Source organism: Gossypium raimondii, chromosome 12, assembly GCF_025698545.1.
Source record: "Gossypium raimondii isolate GPD5lz chromosome 12, ASM2569854v1, whole genome shotgun sequence".
NCBI classification, from domain to species: domain Eukaryota; kingdom Viridiplantae; phylum Streptophyta; class Magnoliopsida; order Malvales; family Malvaceae; genus Gossypium; species Gossypium raimondii.
The window spans coordinates 52,123,962-52,147,462 of NC_068576.1; the positions used below are offsets into that span (position 1 = coordinate 52,123,962).

General features: G+C 34.6%; 1 protein-coding gene across 2 annotated transcripts; it reads left to right on the plus strand.

The window, feature by feature from the left end:
• The first annotated feature begins 7,546 nt into the window (after positions 1-7,546).
• LOC105765045 (uncharacterized) lies at positions 7,547-20,823 on the plus strand. Of its 2 annotated transcripts, none has more exons than XM_012583937.2 (23): positions 7,547-7,769; positions 8,654-9,694; positions 10,638-10,753; positions 10,859-11,067; positions 11,276-11,395; positions 12,006-12,134; positions 12,250-12,375; positions 13,071-13,126; positions 13,232-13,331; positions 13,944-14,061; positions 14,235-14,444; positions 14,648-14,972; positions 15,457-15,550; positions 16,280-16,388; positions 16,487-16,746; positions 16,898-17,022; positions 17,608-17,842; positions 18,227-18,301; positions 18,502-18,788; positions 19,099-19,306; positions 19,396-19,635; positions 20,076-20,161; positions 20,398-20,823. In XM_012583937.2, exons 2-23 carry the CDS (start codon positions 8,820-8,822, stop codon positions 20,555-20,557), a joined length of 4,263 nt encoding a protein of 1,420 aa, XP_012439391.1. In that variant the 5' UTR covers positions 7,547-7,769; positions 8,654-8,819; the 3' UTR covers positions 20,558-20,823. The 2 variants fall into 2 exon arrangements, with proteins under 2 accessions (XP_012439391.1, XP_012439389.1); XM_012583935.2 differs by having other exon boundaries at positions 7,548-7,769; positions 18,227-18,415.
• The last annotated feature ends 2,678 nt before the right edge of the window (positions 20,824-23,501 follow it).

Consider the following 23,501-nt stretch of genomic DNA (forward strand, 5'->3'; position numbering starts at 1 on the left):
GTACAATTAAATTTTATCTTATTTTTGATTTTATTGAAAATTTTAGAAGTTTTATTGATGAATATTAGATGTTTTTATGAATAACATGGATTTAGAGCTTTAATTTTGTTGTATGATGATTTTATAAAGTGATTTTGTTAAATATTGATTTTAGGATCAAATTGTGAAAAGGTTAAAGTATTAGAGTTTGGTAGTAAATTTTTATTTTATTTAGGGCTGTATGATGGCCTAGCATATTTAGATAAGTGATTAATTGAGAAAAATTAGTTAATTTGATAGATTAACTAGTTAAGGGACTAAATTGCAAAAGTTGTAAAAGTTTGGGGTAATTGTGTAAATTTGAAATTTTGAAGGTATTAATTGTGAAATTAATTGGAACTGAAATATATGCTAATGAATGAGTAATTTTATATTTTAGATCAAGATCCCGTAGATACTCGTGAAAAAGGAAAAATAGTGAAATAGTCCTTGAACTTCTGCAAACATTACAATTCAATCCAGGTAAGTTCGTACAGTTAAACTTTAATATTTATATGGAATTGATGAATGTTATTTTTATTTATTCTATTGTTGAAAATGAATTATTGTTGAAGTTATAATTTTGAATTGAATATTTGGATTAAATGGAATGCAAGATTTGAGTACATTTGTTATGTGGCACATGACGACATTGGAGGAAATTGACGGCAAATTACCCAATTAAACCAAGTTTCAGCATTTGTTGCGAACTCTCGTGATTTACTTTCTGTTCAGCTCTTATGAGCTTCTGCTTAACTCTTATGAGTTTCCGTTCAGCTCTTTTGAGCTTCTGTTCAACCCTTAAGGGTTTCTGTTTAGCTCTCATGAGCTTCTGATAAGCTTTCGAGCTTCTACAAAACGATGTACTCTTATCCGTAAGTCGTTCTCCGATTTGGGAAGGATTTGGTAAGGTGATTTATATATTGAAATTGAAATACTTATTATTATTTTTTGTATTGACTTGAAACAAGTGTATTCATTGATTGAAGTTGTGATTGACTGTAATGGCCCAAATTTAAGGTTATCAGAACAGTGGTTTCGGGACCACAAATTCGATGAGGAAAAATTTATTTTTATTATATTTCTATGGCCTAAAATTTCACGGAAAGATTTCATGAAAATTTCGTTAAAAAATTTTGACGTTTGGGCACTCAATTTAGTCAAAAGAACTAAATTGTAAAAAGTGCAAAAGTTGGGTTCTATATGTTAGAGGTGTCCAATTGTTATGAAAATTTAAATTGGAGGTTTTTATATGGTAATTAGACCATTGGTTAAGTTGGTGGATAAAAATGGACATGGTTAGGCATGTTTCCAAAGTTTTTCATTAAGGGCATTTTAGTCATTTAGTTATTAAAATGAATTAAAAACAAAATTAAAAGCCAATTTTTTATCATCTTCTTCATTAGGCCGAATTTAGAAAGGGGAGAAGCCATATTTAGGGTTTTCAAGCTTCTAAGCTCCGTACTAAGTGATCCCAATCCCCGTTTTTAATGCTCTTTACGTTTTTGAGATCCCGGTAGCTTAATTTAGTTTATTCTAGCAATAATTTAACCTAGGGTTTATATTTGGAAAAATAACCATAGGTGAAAAATGTTTATTTTGATGTTTTATGATGGAATATGAAGCTAGAAATTATGTTAAACAACTTTTGCTAGCCGATTTTAAGCGAAAACGAGTAAGTTGACATAATCGGTAAAAATCCCTAATGTACATAAGTAAGTGTTAGAGTGAGAATTTGATGTTGTCATAGAAGAGAAAAATGTTCAGCATGTTATATAACATAAGAATATGAGATGAAGTTTAATTTCCGAACTTTGGGGTAAAAGCGTAATTATGTAAAAGTTTAGGGGCAAAATCGTAATTTTTCCAAAGTTAGAGTCGAGGGTGTTTTGATAAATGTGAGTATTAAATGAGATAAATTTGCTATTTTAGATCAAGAAGAACGAAACTCGAGGTTAGACAAAGGAAAGAATAAAGTTAAAGGCTAAGTTGGTGAATTTGGCTATATTTTGTACCGAGGTAAGTTTACGGTAAATAAATATAATATTTTAATAATTATTATTAATATTGTTATTTTCCAGCAATTATGCATTTATTTTATGAATTTATTTAATGTTGACTCAAGTATGAGATGACAGAGAATCAGTGTTAAAAAGCCCCGTTGAAACATGAGGAATGTATCGGATACAAATGTCATGACATTTGGGTAAAGAGGTCCCATGTAAGACCGTGTCTGGGACATGGTGTTGGCACTAAGATGAGAGGTCCCATATAAGACCATGTCTGGGACATGGCGTTGACACCAAGATGAGAGGTCCCATGTAAGACATGTAAGACCATGTCTGGGACATGGCGTTGGCACCGAGATGAGAGGTCCCATGTAAGACCATGTCTGGGACATGGCATGGGCACCGATATGAGAACATCCCATGTAAGACCATGTCTGGGACATGGCTTTGGCATGTTATTATCAGAAAAGACCCAAGTATCCTTATTATTCCAACGTGGCTCAACGGGCTAGTAAACGAATCATGTTAATGAAAGTTCATTTAAAAGCATAAATGGCAAGCTCAGATGAGTTATAAGAGTTAAGAACTTACTATATTATCAATTGATACTCAATGTTTCAACAAGAGAAGAATAAGTTACGATCATGAGTTAACTAAGTAAACCAGCAAGAGAATGAGAATGAGATTAAATAAAGACTAAACTAGAGATCTTGACATTTGAGTTTAATTATTTGTGTTAAATGTTGTTATTTATTTGCTAATAAACTTAATAAGATTATGCTTACTTCTTTTATTTTTCTTTCTCTTATAGTATTGTAAAGCTACTTTCGGGAACTTAAAGACGTCGGAGATCGTCCACACTATCAACGACAACAACTCGGTATTTTAGGATGAATCATGTTTGGGTTATGGCATGTATAGGGACTTAGTTATTTTGGATGTTTGTATTTATGATTTTGCTAAAGAATGATATGTAAGTATTTGATGATGAATGGTTGTTAAAATGGCTAAGTATGAAGGTGTTTGTTGTTACAAATGTTTAGGTGATAAATAATGCATAGAAATCATGAAAGAGTAAAATTTGCAAAGAAACAGATTTCAAGCAGCAACAGTGACGTGACTTTGAAAAATCACCTAGGATAGTACAAAATGAATTATAAGGTGAATGATATATAGAATTAAAGCTTATTAAGTCTAATTTCATAGAAAAATAATGGTGTAGCAAAATGAATTTTATATTTTAAGATATGTGAATTTTAGTGAGATAGGGTCAGAACTATTTTTGGAGTCCTCTATTCTGAGTTTAGAAAATCATTAAAAATTGTACAAAAATTTTTATTAGTTGTAGTTTATATGTCTAGATTCCTTATTGAGTCTATTTTTTTAGAAACAAGTAAGAACACCATATGAAAATCCTACAATGAGAAAGATTATTTTTAGTGACAAGAGGTCAGGATAGTCGAGTGGTGAAATAGGGGAGAGTTTAACTAATAAACTGTACTAATTGGCTAAACCAAAAATTCTGAAAAATTTATGGTAAGAAGACATATGAGCCTAGTTTCAGGGAAAGTTTACAGATTTAAATTTCAAATTTCGTAGCTTGAGTTATAACTAAATTAGTAACTGCTGCACAGGTGGACAGCTTTGTTGTAAATAGTAAAATTAATTTCAAAAGTAAAATTTTATACCCCGAATTTTTAAGTTAAGTAAAGTAATGCCTCGAGTTCGACTCTGAAAACGGTCTCGGGTAAGGGGTGTTACATTGACAGGGAAATTGCATGAAAAATTTTGTTTATTTGAGTTGTTATAATAGGTTCGGTAAGATTTATGTTTAACTCGTCGAACTTACTAAGCTTCATTAAGCTTACTGGTGTTGTTTAATGTTTTTTAGATTTTCGAGTGGTTGAAAGATCGGATCAACACTCAAGTCACACTATCCAGCCTATTTCAGTAGTTTTTGAAATGTTTTACATGGTTTATATGACATGTATAGGGTTTGTGTGGATTTAATCAAAGTTTGTTTTGTGAAAATGTTAATAATTATAGTATTGTTTATATATATGTTGGGTTGGAAATGAGACATATTGATGATGTTGGTGTGAATGATATATGTATTTGTGTATATTTCAATTATGGTGAACTTAGGTAGAATTGTTAGATGGATTAAATAGGTAATTTTGAGTATTTGGGTATATATGATGATACACTATGCTTAAAACATGATTTTGGCTTGCTATGATTGCTTTGTTGTGGTTCATTGATGTGTTAAAATGTTGTGTTTAGGTTGATATCAAAATGAGTGAGAAATGTGGCCTTGAAATGGCTTATTTCCATCCACACGGGCAGATACACGGGCGTGTGTCTCAGCTGTGTGTCACACACGGCTAAGTGACATAGCTGTATGTCCCCTGTAACTTAGAAATTGTACAAGTCAGTATACTCAAAATTGTCCACACAGCCTTTCACACGGGCATATGGTCTAGCAGTGTGACCCCTGCATCTCATGAATTGCAAAACAGAATGCTCGAAATTATTCACATGGCCTAACACACGGACGTGTGGCTTGGCCGTGTGACCCCTGTACTTTAATAATATAAGTCAGTATGCTCACACGGCCTAGCACACGGGCGTGTGGCTTGACCGTGTGACCTAAGTCAGAAAGCACTCAAGTTTTAACACAAGTTGAGACACGGTCGTGTGCCCTATTTCAAATGTCCACACGACCTGAGACATAGGCGTGTCTCTTGACCGTGTGAGCCACATGGCTTGGTCACACGAGCGTGTGTCCCCTGCACATTGAAAATTTTTTGATGATTTTCGAAAAATTTTCTAAGTACCCAGTTTAGTCCTTACTTATTTCTAATGTATATTTTGGGCCTTGAGGGCTCGTATAAGAGACTTTATGATGATTTCTAATATGAATGCTATATGATGTGAAATATTTGTTTATTTGATTCGTAAATTTTGGTAATACTCCGTTACCCTGTTCCAGTGACGGATACGGGTTAAGGGTGTTACAGTACTACAATTGAAAAAAATTCAAGACGTTTTTTGTACAGTAAATTTTAGCTTTCTTACAAACTGAACTTATTTGATTCTTTTAATAGTATAAGGACTAAATTGGTCCATGTAATAATAAAGAGATTAAATTGATCCAGTCCCTATAATATAAAGACTTCCCAAATAATGTTTTTTTTTTGAGTAAAAATGTCGACACTTCCCAAGTACATTAACCTAAAAAATATGTGTCGAATATAAATATATTATTTAATAAATATAATGTTATATTTTAAAATTTTATTTTATATTTTACCATTAATTTTGATTGAATATAAAGAAAATATATGTGGTAAAACTTAAAAGGGATAAATATAACAGTATCATAAAACTAAAAAATGATCTTTAACGATATCAAAACTTCTAATAAAAACAATTAATTTAAATTATTGTGGATTGATGCAATTTAAAGGATAATACATAATATAAAAAATAATAATAAAGTATAAATGGGGAAATGTATTTCTTTATTAAGATTATCTTTTCAATGGTTTTCATTGAAAAAATTATCAAACGGTTGTTGGGATTATCAAAACATGTTTAAAAAAAGTAAACGATTGAAAATATTTTGGTTAAATTCTGCTATTTGTCCTTGTATTTGTGAAAGTTATTGATTTAGTTCCTTTATTTTAATTTGGTCATTTTAATCTTTATACTTTTAAAATTTTAAATTTCAGTCCTACCAAATGATAATTATTAAATTCGTTAAGCTTTCTTTGTTTCCAAAACCCGATGCAACAAATATCTTATCATATGTGTAAGGTTATGTGAGGTTGTTATTTTCACATATTACTCAATAAAAATTCAATTAATTGATTAGTAATTGTCATTTACGTTAAAATTGAAATTTTAAAATTCAAAAATATAGTGACTTAGAATTTTAAATTGGAGAATGTAAACTAAATTTACAATTGTACACATAGTATAAGATTGATAAATGAATTTAAACAAACAGATTTAATCATTCTTGTTTGGGTCATGACTAAAATTTTAAAATTTGAAAAGTATAGAGACTAAAATTGATCAAATAAAAGTATAAGTACTAAAATTATAATTTTCACAAAATACAGGGACTACTTACAAAATATAACCAAATAATTCAACGGAATGACATTTTCAATTTGTTATCAAACACGACCTAAGTTAGAAATTGATAAAAATTTCGAAAGAAAACTTAAAATTAATGATATTAAATCTATTTATTTAAAAACCAATATAAGTTGTTTGTGGGTATGGCTATCCACAATATAGTTAACATTTATGGATTTTTTTTATAATTAAATTTTGTTATACTATATCACTCTTCAATCCTCATCAATTTGCTCAATGCGCACATTTAAGTGAAATTGAACTAAATTTGATTTTGTGGTGCGTCATATAAAATGGACTTGTGCAATCCTCGTAAGATATGTAAAAGAAATTTTTTTTTGCCAACACCTCTGAATCACTTGATATTGACTGCAACAATGCTTTTAGCTAACAGTTTACCGCTCTACCCTTGACGTTTTGTGTAGTAGAGTACTTGGTGGTCAATGAGCCTCCCTAAGTACTCCCTCTTCCTAAGATCAAGGGAGAACAGTAAGAGAATGATGGAATCCATTGTATATCTTTCACCATGTTGAAATACTATCTTTAAGCCTCCACTCTTGGTGACTATTTTTACTATTTACGGTGTAAATTATTACTGTCGAAAAGAATATTCATATTTAAAAAAATAACGACTTCATGTTTGATGTTTGATGTTTGATTTTCTAGATAATCCGATTTTATAATTTATATACTGCTAATCAAAATTAAAATTAAAATGTATAAAACATAAATAACAATTAATATGAAATTATGATATTTTTCTAATGCTGCCTTTGAAGTTCCTTTCTTGACATATAATTTATTTTATACGTTACAATAATAATAGAACACATTATCTAGAATTTATTTGAATAATTTTTGGAAAAAGAAACATTCAAATAATTAGAAAATGTTTTTCCTACTAATTTTATTAAAATTATATTTTATTGAAAATATATAATATTTATAAATATAAATATAAAATTTTAGAAGCCTGACCCCACATCACGAGTTGTAATCCTTAAATTAAAAATTTCAACTCCACAAATAATTTAAAAACTCATATTTTTAATTGATTTTATATTTAAATAAAAAAAAAAAAACACAACGTCCTTTAAAAAATCCAAAAAGAAAAAGAGAGAAATGCTACTCCATAATATTTTACATCAGTTGGATTCAAATTCACAAAATCAGGCTTTCAGTTACGATTTTCTTTTAAAAATAATAGAATTTTTAGTTATAAAACTGGTAATACCGAATTAAAAGAGTAAAAGTGAGGGCAAAATGGGAAGAAAGTCTGACGAAAGGCACACGCGTACATTTCCATCGGTATGGAGGAGTCCAGCTAAGCTTGAAACGTAGCTTGAAATCATATCAGAGTTTCGTCTTCCTTTTTCCATCTACTTCACTCTTTTCTTCATTTCCAAATTTATTTACGTAATTTAATTTTGAACCTTTGAAACAAAACAAAAAAGGAAACAGAGATCATTTCTGACCTAAAAAAAAGTTTCGTTAGAGAAGGAGAGAGAAATTGCGACTAACATCGAAGCTTTCTCTCAAGTTTTGACTGAGAAATCTCTCCACTGTATTTCTTCTCACTTTCTCCATTGCCAAACAGTACTCTTCCTGCTCTCACTCTCTGTTCCTCTTCTTGTTTTAAAAGAATTCGGAATTCAAGTCTGTAGTGTGTATGTGTGACCTGTTTTTATATAGTTTTAGTTCGATTGTTTGAGTTGTAGATGCCTGAAATGTGAAACTAGTGACTGAAACGACAGATCGCGCGAGGTTGACTTTGATAAGTAAAAGAAAAATGGATTGATAAATGTTTATTAGAAATGTTTTTATTTTATGATATTAAAAAAATGAGCTTGTGAACTGCATTGCATGATATTGTTGCATTGTTATTTTATTTTATTTTTGAATTTGTGGATAACTTAGTGGTTGATTTTATGGAATGGCATTGATCGTGAAAGTGAAAATTTGTTTGAACTAATCTGTCGTGAATTTGACATAATTAATAAGTAAATTTAACTGGGAAAAAGTAGTGATGCTGATCAGATTTATTGCTTATTTCTTGGAACCCGTTCAAAGAGATGCATTTCTCTACTTTTGCCCAGTTCAAAGTAGTGATGTTGAATTAGGAAAGAGTTCGGCATTATATTTTACCTAGAACGGACAAAGGGAAGGGCAGTAGACAAGTACTTATATAACTACATTACTTATAAAATACAATTAAATTTTTTTCTTATGAATAAGGTTCGCTGGTCTGTAAATCCTTGTATGCCAGGAAGGAAGATAGCAAGTTAAAAATTGTGTCAGTACAGGAAACATCTGCTTAACAGGATTTTGCTCTCTTTGTTTTCTAAGCTATCAAAGATCTTTTTAAGTTAATCTTATTTATTCTGGTCTAGATATGTATCTTATTCTTCGTGTTGTCTATGTAATCTTTCATTATTACGTCTTTTGTGAAATCATGTCTAAATGTGTGGTCTTTCTGGCAGGATACGTTGAGGCATTGTTGGCCATGCAAATTTGGTGCTAAGAAAAGGGGATATTCTATAAAGTTGGATGAGAAAATGCTTTCAAGTACATAATTTTCTACTGATAAGCATCAGATGATAAACATGTCTGGTAGAGTGAGAAGCTAAGACTTGCTTGCAGTATTACATGCATGCAACTTTATCTAATGGTCAGCTGCAGTGGATGGCAAAACTTACATTGCTAATACGGCAGTACCTCTGCTGGAGCATTCTGTTTGGGCATCTTTACACATCTGTCCTTTGTCTTGGTTTGAAACAGTCAGAGAATCTTCTCCAGAAACCTAGATTGGTTTTGAGTGATGAATCTGTTAGCGACACCTCTATCCACTTTGAAAATTCAGCTTCGCTACCACTAAATGATTCTCTATCTTGTGAGGACCTGGGAGGAGTTGGATCATTCAGCTCTACTTGCTTGTTAAACTCAAACTTGTATTTGAGTTCCAATCTTTACATACATGGTACGGGAAACTTGGAGATACTTCCCCATGTTTCAATCGAATGCCCTAAAGAAGGGTGTATGATTACCTTTAACATGTCTGGCAATGTAAATCTGGGTCAAAATGTTGCTGTTGTTGCTGGTTCAGTATTAATTTATGCTGCCAATTTGACTGTTGGTCAGAATTCTGCTATCAACACAACATCTTTGGCGGGTTCACCACCTCCACAAACTAGTGGTACGCCTGTTGGCTTTGATGGAGCTGGTGGAGGACATGGGGGTCGGGGAGCGTCATGTTTGAAAAATAATAAGACAAACTTTTGGGGAGGTGATGTTTATGCTTGGTCAACTTTGTCTGAACCATGGAGTTATGGGAGCAAAGGTGGTAGTAAGGTTGATAGTGCTTCTGGTGGACATAGGCTTGGAGGGGAAGGTGGAGGACGAGTTAAGCTTATTGCAGAGGACATGCTGTATTTGAATGGATCTATAACTGCTGAAGGTGGAGATGGAGGTCTAAATGGGGGAGGAGGTTCTGGTGGAAGTATCTATATAAGAGCTGTGAAGCTGTAAGTAATGCTCCTGAACAAACCAATTTCCATATTTCAAGTTTTCTGCATTGTAGGGTGTTTGTTAGCATTTGATGCTAATTCCTATTGCTTGAGCACTTGTACAAAAGTATGTTAACTGTACCTTCATTTCTGACATTCAATGCAAACTCAAATATGCTTTGCCCTTCATGCTTATGTACAAACATCATATAAAAGGGTTGTACTATAAAAGCTTTTATGTTACTTCTAGCAAATGCTTGTAGTAATGATTCGCTAGTGAATTACTGCATTCTAGCCATTCCCCATTGTCAGTGATTTAATGTTTCTGTTGCTGCATTTTATTGAATATAATAAATATATTGGAAAGGGCAGTTGATTCAGCGATAGTGACAATTTATACTGGAGTTATCTTTACAATGATAGAGTTGGTACATCAGTTGACTAAATCCTGAGTTAATTTTGTAACATTTTTCATCGATAATATTTAGGATTTTATCCAAAAAATTTTGTTCCTCTTTGTCAACTTCCATTTTGGCCAGTTTCTCACTGTGTACTATGGTTAGCATCTACAGTAGGCTTTTCTGTTTTAAATTCAAGAAGATGGGAGTCTATTATTTGTTAGAATGACATTCTATTTGCTTGATTAGTTTACAGAGAATACGGAAATATCTTATACTAAAAGCTCTAAAACCAATCACATGTAGTTTACTTCTGTTTTGACTTTTTTTTTCTTGGTTTGAAGAGACAGATGCTTTCTGATAGGTGCTTTTTATTTTACAATGACTCTTCAAGATGCTACAATTTTTTAGTACTGAAGAAGATGCTTATGAATGACCAAACAATGGTGTCTTAGTCTGTTGGCCACTTGGAGGCATTAATGTTGAACATCCTACAAATTTAAAAACAATGAATTAGATTTTAAATCTTGACTAAATGTTTGCATCCTGTTTTCTTTACATAGGAAGGGATATGGTATTATAAGTGCAGCTGGTGGGATGGGATGGGGTGGTGGTGGTGGTGGAAGAATATCTCTGCATTGTTACAGCATACAAGAAGATGTTAAGGTTTCTGTACATGGTTTGTACTTACCACACCCATAAAGGATAAGAATTTAGTACGTAATTGTAAATGAAAATTTTCTGTGGTAAGATGGGCTGATTTATATGTTTCAATTTTTGGCAGGTGGTTTTAGTTTTGGCTGTCCTGGAAATTCTGGAGCAGCTGGGACATATTTCAATGCTGATTTACTCAGTCTAAGAGTTGGCAATGATAATGTTACCACTGAAACCGAAACTCCTTTGCTTGATTTTCCTACTAGACCACTTTGGTCAAATGTTTTTGTGGAGAATAATGCGAAAGTTTTGGTTCCTCTTCTTTGGTCCAGAGTTCAGGTTTTAACCTCTATCTTCTTCCATGCTATACTCCTTTTTCATAGACTTATCATATTTTTTAATGTTTTCTTATATTTCATAGCTTACCGGTTCAATTTCTTTTTTCGATATACATTGCCTTTAGGAGCATCTGTTCTTCTAGAATAGTGGTCGTATTCCAAATTTCCAAAGTCATGCTGTTTTCTTAGTATTCTTTTTCATTGTGAAGGTGAGAGGTCAAATCAGTCTATATCATGGAGGAACAATTGTCTTTGGGTTGTCTGCATACCCAATACCAGAATTTGAGTTTGTTGCAGAAGAACTTTTAATGAGTGATTCCACGATAAAGGTATTTTACATTGGTTTTTATTATGTTTATCTGAGGGAAACTTCAAAATGTTCTATGTTAGATATTATTTTCATTTAGATAGAGGTGAACTATATAATGTAGTGGCCGTATCGGGTGGTAGGTAGTTGGGTGCGAGTATTTTCTTTTTACAAGTTTGAGTACATCCGGAAGATGAGCATTTATCGTTTGACTTAGTATGAATTCATGACCAAGATTTTTGTCCCGACCTTTCCAGCAGGTTAAAGAACTGTGTGTGCATGGTGAGTGGAGTAATAATAGATTTTGCTTTTTTAACTTTTCTTTGTGCCATTCCCTTCCAAAGCATGTATCGGGACAATAACTAGTTTCAAGTTTTCAGATCAGAATTTCTTTCTTAACTATTTCTCCTTGTAATGCAATTGTTGTTTATGCACTTTGTTAAGGTAGTGTGATGATACTCTGATGAACTAATTTATTACTTACCTGCAATTTTCATTTCATTATGTTATGAGAGGTGACCACAGTTGTGTAGCCCTCTTAGTGAAGCTTGAAAGATTTATGTTTTTCATTTTATTTTTTATTCTTTATTCATTTCATCATTACTCTAAATAAGTCCTTTTCAAAAATGAAGGTATTTGGTGCATTTAGGGTTTCTGTCAAAATGTTGCTTATGTGGAACTCCAAAATTCAAATAGATGGTGGTGGAAATTCAGTTGTCACTGCATCTATCCTTGAAGTAAGGAATCTGGTTGTTCTAAGGGTATGATGCTTGAACTTCTCATAAATTTCATTGTTATTTCTTATTCTTATTTCTCAATCTTCACCCTGGTTGATTAAAAGCGTTAGATATTTATGTGGATCCATTCTCTTTGCAGGAGAACTCTGTCATTAATTCAAATGCAAACTTGGGTGTATATGGTCAAGGACTGCTGATGTTAACTGGTCAGGGTGATGCAATTCAAGGCCAGCGGCTTTCCTTGTCTCTGTTTTATAACATAACAGTAAGCCATTACTACATGAATTACTGCTTTTCTGCTGTCTATACTTATTAGAGGCATGTAATAGCTTAACTGTGCTGCAATTTGTGTGTAAAAGTATCCTCAAGTATGCTTAGCTGTGTGTTTATATATATACCTGTATGAATTCTGTATGGATGGCTCTAGAAATACTATGATATTGTGGTATTTGTGAATGCATGGATGATTCAACAACTTAATGTCTAATATTCTGTGTAATAATCGAGATTCTTTAAGAGAAGCCTTTCTTCATACATGTGAGAACCTTATGCAACATCCCTAATATTCTGCTTGCATACCTTAAGAAAGCATGTGACATGATTACATTCTATAAAGAATCTTGATATCCACATGTATAGTAGAATTGAGGTAATAGTTTGTGAGAATCTGTCTGGGTCAAGGTTTCTGCAAAAATATATTGACCAATACTACTGCAGACAATAAAGTTTTCGCCAGGTTACACCTTTAGTCCTTTAGAATCTGATTAAGAAACTTTCTAGTATTTTACTTAGTTTTTTGAAACTATTTCCTTCTTTTTCCCCTTTCTTTTTATTTGTCTCCTCCTCCCCAACTTTTCTAATATTTTCTAATATGTCCGACATCCTTTTATTTTTGTTGAGCTAAATTTATCTTATTTTATCCATTTGTTATCCTCTGTTTTAAGTCCTTGCATGTTATAGGTTGGGCCAGGTTCTTTACTTCAAGCTCCAATGGGTGATGAAGCTAGTAGAAGTGTGTGAGTGTGAATTTCAATTCTTTTTGATGGTTTTTTCAGAACATTTGGTGGCAGAATTAAATATCTGAGGTTTCTTTCAAGTATCATCCTTATGTGTTTTTGTAGGGTTACAAATTCCCTTTGTGAGAGCCAAACATGCCCAATTGATTTGATAACTCCTCCAGATGATTGCCATGTTAATTATACACTGTCCTTTTCTCTTCAGGTAGAAATATATTTAAATTCAAATTATTTGCTGATGCCAAATTAATTTGTGTTCACTTCTTTTTCCTTGTGAGAATTGTGCTAATCTATCCCATGGATGTTGTTTTAATGAATTAATTGATATAATTCTAAAAGAGTATTAAGAAGTCTTGCTTAACAAAATAATGTACTTGAAATGCTAACTTCCATCATGTCAAGCACATGTAAGTTGAAAAAAAATGTGTTGAATTATTTTGGGAAAGTGACAATCTTCCGTGTTCAAGAAGAGAATGACATCAATATACAGGTAACCATGCTGTCCATAAAGGGAAAGCATATAGGTTCAGAATAATCCATCTGTTTTTCTTGTTGCAAGGTTTGAATTGATTTTGCAACAATGAGAATATATAGTAAATGAGAAGTAGCATCTTGTCATCTCACTCCAGTTTATCACCAAAAGAGAAAGACATGCTTTCTTAAATGGATTGTTTTCATACCTTGGAAAAGGGGTTAGGAAGAACATGCACCATATTGTTTTATGTGGTCTTCTTCCTGGTTCACTTGGTAGCATTAGGGTGCTATTATGATGTGGCATAGTTAAATTTCTAAATTGTTATATTTGATCAATTTGCAGATTTGTCGAGTTGAGGACCTACTTGTTAATGGGATCATTAAGGGAAGTATAATTCACATTCACAGGGCAAGAACAGTTACTGTTGATGCTGATGGTTTGATTACCGCATCTGAATTAGGTAACAGAGAGTATAATCTGCAGTGTTGATATTTATCCATTTTTGTCTATTATATTTCTCCAATTTCCACGTTTATACTCTACAAGGCAGTCATGCTAAATAATCTATTGATTTCTATAAATTATGAATCATGCTTTTCTTAACATTTCTAATTTTATAGACCCTAATTTTAGGTTGCAGCAAAGGTATAGGAAAAGGAAACTATCTAGATGGAGCTGGTAGTGGTGCTGGGCATGGGGGACGTGGAGGTGCTGGATATTTCAATGGAAGAGTTAGCAATGGTGGTCATGAATATGGTGATGCTGATCTTCCTTGTGAATTGGGAAGTGGAGCAGAGGGTCCAACTCATTCATTTGGACATGTATTTGGAGGAGGAATGATTGGTGAGTTTTCTGTTGAAGAATTGCCAAAATATTCTGTCTGAATAGGTTGTTCATTTAGGAATTTAACATGTAATGCGAGCTACTAATCTTTCAAGAATTAATGTGGTAGCAAATTTTATACATAATATTCTGCTCATCATTTTTAATATTCTCTGACATTGTGCATTGATTATTTGACTGACTTATTATTGTGTCTTTGCTAGTAATGGGATCAGCGCAATGGCCTCTGCTAAGACTTAGCATTTATGGCTCTTTGACGGCCGATGGCCAGAGCTTTGGTGAAGCAACAATAAATGATAATGGCTCATTAATCGGTGGGCTTGGTGGAGGTTCTGGTGGAACGGTTCTTCTATTCCTTCAAGAGCTTATACTTGCAGTAAATTCATCTTTATCAACTGTTGGGGGAAATGGTGGTCCTCTTGGTGGTGGTGGTGGTGGTGGTGGAAGAGTGCATTTTGACTGGTCTATGATAGGCATTGGGGATGAGTATGTTCCAGTTGCTACTACCAGTGGTTTCATTAATAGTAGGTATGACTCTTTAGTGCAAAAAAAGCCATTATTTCTTATAATGCTCAAGTAAATTGACCAGTCGCTAACGAATTTTTTGATTATTTAACTCTTATATGGATCAATAATACCACAAACATTTTAGGATACTCCTGATTTTCGCTATTTGCACTAGCTGCTTGATATTTAGTATCAGATAAAGGAGTTAACCAACCGCTAATACCGCAGATATTAGGTGGAGTTCTTTTCCACTATGACCATCCGCACTTGCTATTTATTTTGTATCATCAGATTATTAGGAAAACACTATCATATGACAGGAGTTCTTTTCAAGTAAAGCTTTGAAAGGTTTAATACTTAATGTCTTCTCTGCTGCATGGACCAATAATGGGTAGTGTCATATTTTCTGTTGTCTTAAGAAATTATTACAATTCCTACATAGAAGCCTTTACAAAAGAAAATGTGTTGAATACTAGCTGACTACTTCAATCATGATGGTTGACAGTGGAGGTGCGGGAGATAATGGGGGACTCTTTGGGGACAAGGGCACAGTAACAGGGAAAAAGTGTCCGAAAGGCCTCTATGGTACATTCTGCAGGGTAAGGTTTACTTAATTTTAAAGCTGTTACACATTTTTTAAAATTTGTGTTTCAAGATGTTATGTGTTGTAGCAAAAGCCTTATGCTGTTATGCATCACACTGATGGGGTCATGTTACGGGAATACTTACAGATAATTGTTTCAGTTTGCACTATATGCTGATTCCCTCTAAAAGTTCTTTAAATCCTTGTGCTACTTTGGTCCAGCAACCTCCATCCTAATTCAAAATTTCTTTTGAAAATATTTTATGATAGTATTTCTTTGTAGGTTGCAATTAAAGGATATTAGACTTCTACATGTTTTTTTCTTTCATTCCTAATGTCTTCAATTTTCTTTCTTCTATGATGATGGACACCAAATTTGAGTTACTAGTGTTTGCTCCAAGAGAAATATTACTTCCCATACTGTAATCTGATTTGTCTAATGCTACTCAGTGTACTACTAGATTATAACGAGAAATTGGTCACCATTAATCAATTAGGGGCTTGGCTTGCTGCTAATTGGCTATGTTTATTCATGTAAAAATAACTTAATTTGTGCATTCACATATTGGTATGAACCGTTCAACTCTTCTAACTTATTCACTTGACATCAATATAGATGCAATGCCATTGTCTTTTTCTTCTAGGTTTAGAATTTTGGTATCAGTTCTGTATGTCATCTAGCTATTAACTAAGAAACTTTTGATGTTTTAACTAATCTGTTTTTCCTTAAAACTATTATTCACAGGAATGCCCCATTGGCACTTATAAAGATATTGATGGCTCTGATGAAGATCTTTGCACTCCTTGCTCTCTGGAGCTTCTTCCAGATCGTGCTAATTTCATATATGTTCGAGGTACATGTTTACAGCACGATTTACATTTTATACTTCATCTCTATTTACACAGTCTTCCATATGGTATGTTCTCACTTTAGGGTGTCTATTTTGTGCAGGAGGAGTCCGTGAGCCGTTTTGCCCCTATAAATGCATATCTGAAAAGTATAGAATGCCAAATTGCTATACCCCTTTTGAGGAGTTGATATATATATTTGGAGGTCCTTGGCCTTTTGCACTTCTTCTGTCTGGAGTTTTGTTGCTTCTTGCTGTATTGTTAAGCACTTTAAGGATAAAATTGCTTGAATCAAGCTCATATTGTGCTAATATTGAACATCCGAGCAGCCATCATTTCCCATACCTTCTTTCCCTATCAGAGGTATATTGTTGAAAGCCATATGTCATCTTCCTGGCTTAGCTTTTTTGAGTGTGGCGAGGTCTTGAGAGGTAGAATATGCACATCTATAATGGATTCAGTTTCATCACTGTATGACATTGCTTTGTGGACTGTATATAATTTCTCATTCTAGGTACGGGGAACCAAAGCTGAAGAGACTCAGTGTCATGCTTACAGAATGTACTTCATGGGTCCCAATACTTTTAGAGAACCATGGCATCTTCCTTACTCTCCTCCTGATACCATCATTGAGATAGTGTAAGAAAATATTTTAGTACCATAGAGATCAAATGATGGCACTTTCTTTATGCTGATGTAGTAGTATGATTCTCTATGTAAATTACATGCAAGTAGTAATGCTTTTTGGTTGCATTGATCATTGCTGAACTCAAATTTTATAACCCCTTAACCCCCCACCCCCCAAAAAAAAAACTCCAAAAAAGTATTATGCTATTTCCGAAACTTTCGTTCTTTGCACGGTAAGCCAACAGTTTAACACCCTGCTGGTCACATTAGAATAGTAGCCTTTTTATTTTTGTAGGGTTGGGTTGTGACGGTGGTAGGAGAGTTAATGTGCAGTGAAGTAGAGTGCTAAAGGACCCTTAACAAACAATCCATGAGAGAATAGCAATCATCTAGCTAGTGCCACCCTGTTTTGCTCGGTGTTGATGCAAGATACACTTCATCTTGAAGCTTTCTAGTTATAGGGGTGCAATGGATATTGTCTATTGTACTAGAATTCATTTATTGAACCCCATCTTTTTTGTATGTTAGAATCCAGCTTTTTTTTCTGGTTTGGGCATAAAATAGTATCCATAATAAACAAACCTCATTGAGCTGTAGGTATGAAGATGCTTTTAATAGATTCATTGGTGAGATCAACTCAGTTGCCACATATGATTGGTGGGAAGGTTCAGTGCACAGTATACTGTCATTGCTTGCATATCCTTGTGCCTGGTCATGGAAACAGTGGCGGCGCAGGAAAAAAGTACATCGAATTCAAGAATATGTCAGATCGGAATATGACCATTCATGTCTTCGCTCTTGCAGATCACGTGCTCTCTACAAGGGGATGAAGGTTATGCTTCTCATATTTTATTATTTTGTAGCCATCTTAAGGATCCCAGAGTGCTAAGCTTTATCTACTCAATCATTTCCTTATTGTTAGTTTGAGATATAGTTCTGAAATTATTCTGATGCCATGTTTTATTACTGCCTTGATGTTGTTTATGATTTTGAAGAAGACACTCGGTTCTATATCATCGGGATTTAACTACCATAAGATGTTTACCAAGTAAAACATTTCCTTTATGCAAATTGCGTGGATAGACATCAAACCCGTGCATGCCTTCCTTGGCTTATATTTATATTTATATTTATATTTATATTTATATTTATATTTGAAGGACTCTACATTTTATCTTCTTTATCATGTCTTTATATTGGTGCCTAATTTGTGCAGGTTGGAGCAACGCCTGATTTGATGGTTGCATACATAGACTTTTCCCTTGGTGGCGATGAGAAGCAAGTGGACATGGTATCAATCATAGAAAAGAGATTCCCCATGTGTATAATATTTGGTGGGGATGGAAGCTATATGTCACCCTACAATCTTCATAGTGATACATTGTTGACTAATCTTGTTGGCCAGGTGTCCTGGATGTTTTATAAATTTTCACTAGCTTTGTCATAACTTGATTTAATATCATCTGACTGAAAGAACTGTGCTCTTCCCAGTATGTGCCATCAACTGTTTGGAATCGCTTGGTGGATGGTTTGAATGCCCAGTTGAGGACTGTGAGACATGGATCCATCCGTTCTGCATTAGTTCCTGTTATGAATTGGATAGCTAGTCATGGAAATCCTCAGCTTAGATTCCATGGGGTTAAAATTGAGCTAGGCTGGTTTCAAGCAACAGCTTCTGGGTACTTTCAACTCGGTATCTTGGTAGTGCGTCATGACTATATCTTTCAGAATTTGCACCAACCTGATTTGTCTGACAGAAGCAATGATGAATACCCAAGGTAGCCTCAAGTAACAGTGCCTCTTAGATTTTCTATCAGTCCAAATAAAACACAAGAATCTGATCATATATGAGTTGGATCTACTTTTGGCCAGGCAATTTGCAGAGTGGTTCTAATTTATATTCCCTGCCCTTCATTACCAATAATATTTTGTTGTCAGGAACTTATGGTACTGACTGAATGTATGAAGAAAATTTCCTTTTAGCACTTCAGTTAATGCCCATGATAAGGTTCCAATATTTGAATGGTTGTTTTTTTATCTCTGTAAATTATTATTTGCTTATTGGCTGTTTGTGTGTCAATGGTTCAGGAAAGATGCTGCATCTGCGGGCAAAAGCCTCGAACATCTTCAGCAGAGTTGGCCATATCCGACTCATGCATTATCTCGTAGAAAGATCATAGGGGGAATTAATGGAGGTCTTATAAATGATGCTACCGTGAAATCTTTGGAATTTAAAAGAGACATTTTCTTCCCATTTTCTCTCTTAGTGCACAATACCGCGCCTATTGGTCATCAGGTTATGTAGAGATTTTTCTTGTATAACCTCACTCATATGGCTGGTTTTATGAATTGTTCATCACCTTATGCTTGAATTTTGTGTTTCAGGACTCCCTTCAGTTCCTATTTACTACCATGCTTTTGGCAGATCTTGCCGTTACCCTTCTTACTTTGATTCAGTTCTATTGGATATCTCTTGGGGCATTCCTTGCTGTCTTACTTATTCTTCCTTTATCACTACTTTCTCCATCCCCAGCTGGTTTGAATGCCTTGTTCAGTAAAGAGCCTCGGAGAGCTTCGCATACCCGTATATATTCCTTGTGGAATGCTACATCTCTGACAAACATCGTAAGCAGCTCTAAATTCTGGGTTTCTGTTACTTTCATGTTGTGTGAAATATACTGATGCAAAGAACTAATGTGTAATCACCCAAAATTTTATAAAGATGATATTTTTGTCTACAAAGCACTAAACAGTTTAAAGAAAAGGTTGATTCTTTTCCATGGTTTTTTAAATTGATATGTATTTCCAATATGGAAAAAGGAGGAATTTTGCAATATACCATAAAGCACTGAATCTGATATTACTTACTAGTCAAGGAGAAAACCTCTACACCCTCAAGGTAGATTTTTCTCCACATTTTCTTAAAATGATATGCAGTAGCAATATAACAAAGGGGAGGAATGTGCATTTTATGTAATTCATAAAGCACTGAGTCTTGCATTACGTTACCATGTGATTAGGACATCAATAGTTTATTTAACATATGCCTATTTTATTTTGTGCAGGCTGTGGCTTTCATCTGTGGCATGATACATTATGGAATCTCTGCTTTCCAGCCACCTGACCAGGAAAATTCTTGGAGCACGAGAAGGTGAAGATTTTTTCATTGTAACTCTTATTGATCTAATAGAATTCTTGGAACCTTAACTAAATATTAGGTGACACTGAAACTTTTTTAGAGTCCACGTTTCTTCCTAAGGAAATAGATATAGAAGATTATTTACAAGCTTAGTTTATGTAGATGTTAGTGGTATACCTTGTGAAGTGATAGGATGGATAGGTTGATGAAGTCTTTTTAAGATATTTATATATGGAATTTGGCAACAGGGAAGATGACAAATGGTGGCTTTTTCCTACCATACTTGTACTGTTGAAGTCAACACAAGCTCGTTTTGTTGATTGGCACATAGCTAATCTAGAAATCCAAGATTTCTCCCTCTTCTGTCCGGATCCAGATGGTTTTTGGGCCTATGAACCTATGTCTTGACTTCAAAGGAGATCACTACGCTCTCACTTGCATCAATCAGCCTGAGGCCTTTCTAACTTCAGCTGCTACGGCTCCAACAACTGCTTTCCAGTTTCCACTGTAAATTTTGTTCAAAGTTGTACAGAGCATCAAGTGCAGTAGGCTTTTTTTTTTCAACCTTTTTGAGTATTGTTTCAGAAACACATTTGAGATTTTTGTGAATTAGAAGTCACAGGAAATTTCATTTTTTTTCCCTAATATAATAAGATGCAGAAAGTTTTGTGTCCCTCTGTCTCTACTTACAAGAATTGAGTTCCGAGTTCATGTGAAACCCAACTTTAGTTGGATTAGTGATTCAGCAGAAAAAAAAAGCAATTGTTAAAGCAAACATATAATTTGGGATCAAATTTATTCTTCCTTCGAAGACGATTAAATTTGCAGCACTCTAGCATGGCATTCATTATCGTATGTTACATAAAAATAGTATTATAAAATATTTTTCAAAAAATAAGTAAAAAATTAGAGTGGTGCAGCAGAAGCGTGGTGGTCCTAGGATCTAAACTTGGCTATGATACTCATTAGGTGCTTTTCTATATATTTTTTAAATTTATTTTTCATTCCATTTTCACGATGTGGGCTGATCTAAGAGCTCAAGTTATACGGGCTTATCCATATAAACATTTTGGGCCGACTTTGTTATCGATTTACTCGGGCAATTTACTATTAAAAGTCTAATTTTTTTAAATTTATCGAAATGGGCCTGATATTTTATTATTTACCGGAATGGGCCCTTTTCCCCCAAATCGCATCCACGTCAGCGCGAAGTCAGGGGTCGTGTCAGCAAATCGCGTCCACGCCAGAGCGCTTTGCTGACGTGGACACAAATCGCGTCCACGTAAGCGCTATTTGTTGCCACGTCGAAAAAGCTACCGACGTGGATGCGATTTGTTACCATACATATAGCCGGGACGCGATTTCTCTGTCGTGAAACGATTAACGGTCATTTTTTTGACCGTTTCCCCCCCAACGGTAAAAAAAAATCTATAAATACCCCCCACCCTTTACTTTTTTTCACAAACTAATCCTCTCTCAAATTTCCTCTCAATTTGCTCTCAATTTCCTTCCAAATTTCTCTCAAATCCATATTAAATATCAATTTCCTCTCAATTTCTCTTAAATCCCTATTTTTAAATAATTTTAAAAAAAATTATTTTTTTTAAATTTTTTTAAATCGTAAAAATTTGTCTTTATTATTAAATCAATGGCCGGAGAATTGACTCGTCTTGATAATCAGCACATATTCGTCGAACAAATGAAAATAGTAAGTGTTAAATTTAATTTTTAAATGTTATTTAAGATTTTTTTATTTATACATTTTTAGATAATTATTTTATTATTTGTTATAAAAGTCTGTAGATCGGATATTGGAATGTTATATCTGGAATATGCATGCTCCTCCATCACCGTTGGTAGAGAACTACCTGCGGGAAGCGGGTTTTTGGCACGTGGCGACGGTAGGCTGGGGATGCAAGTTGGACCCGAAACTTATCAGTGTGTTGATCGAGAGGTGGAGACCCGAGACGCACACATTCTATCTTCCATGTGGAGAGTGCACTATCACTTTGGAAGATGTCAGTCTGCAATTGAGATTGCCGGTGGACGGGTACCCAGTCACCGGGTCTGTTCAATCTGGCGATTGGGGAGCAGTGTGCTACGAGCTTTTAGGCGCTATTCCGGAGAAAATTAACGAAGGTCGAATCGAGATGGGCTGGTTACGAGACACATTCCTGGATCCGAATGATGATTCAACCGAAGTAGAAAGAATCTGATATGCTCGGGCATACATTCTTCAGATAATTGGAGGTTATCTAATGCCAGACTTGTCACGGAGCCGTGTACATCTAAGATGGCTGCTGAAACTTGTTGATTTTAGAGCCGCTAGTGAATTGAGTTGGGGGTCTGCCTTCTTGGCAACATTATATCGGGAGATGTGCGGGGCGACGCAATCGAGTAAAGTAAAAATCGGAGGTTGCCTGTCACTACTGTAGTCATGAACACGATTTTGCTTTCCATTTCTACGTCCTCAGTGGACCACCCATATACATTCCCACTCATAACTAGGTAAATTTTATATTAGATTTTACAATTATTATGTAGATATTTAAAAATAATAGTATGCTAAAAATTTATTTAATTAGGTGGAACCATCCGGCAAGTCATGGTCGATTACCTACGGTAATTTGGATGTAGACAACTGATTCCCGTGGCACGTGAGGTGTTTGATGATCAGCACAAAATCAACCTACGGCAACTGCATACAGATTAGCCGAGATTCTGGTCCAACTACATCGAAATATGGGAAGATCGGTATAAGTATATACCTACTATGGAACCGATCATCGTTCCGGAGTTAACGTGCGTGCCGAAATACATGCCATGGTTTAGGATCTATGGCAAGCCGTATTTACTGTCGGCAGATGAGAGGCAGCGGTAATTACGTGTCCAAAGGGAAAGACGCGGGCCTTTAAATCCAAGACGAAAGGACGATGACGCTGGCCCATCAACGAGGCCCAGACATTCACCCCCCGGCCTATCATCAGCGACCATTCAATCACCAGGCCCAACGAGAGCACCGACACAGTCACCCGACCCAGCAGTTGAACCGACGATACCCACGGTATAGTCCTATGGCAGGTTGGAGCCAATGGCCCGGTTCAGCTCCATTTCCTGTTACGCCAAGTGAACCGCCGATGTATAGGCCAGCGGGGCACGAGGGATTACAAGAGGGGCCGTCGGGGAGCTCTTTTTTTTACCAATCCCCACCACCGTATGGGTTTCAAACACCATCGTCGTTGATGATGCAAACACCTCTACATTCACTATTCTATCAATGTGGCTCATCGTCCCAACTCCGATAACCAGATGCCCTACCGGATGAACCAGAATCCCCGCCGGAGGAACCACA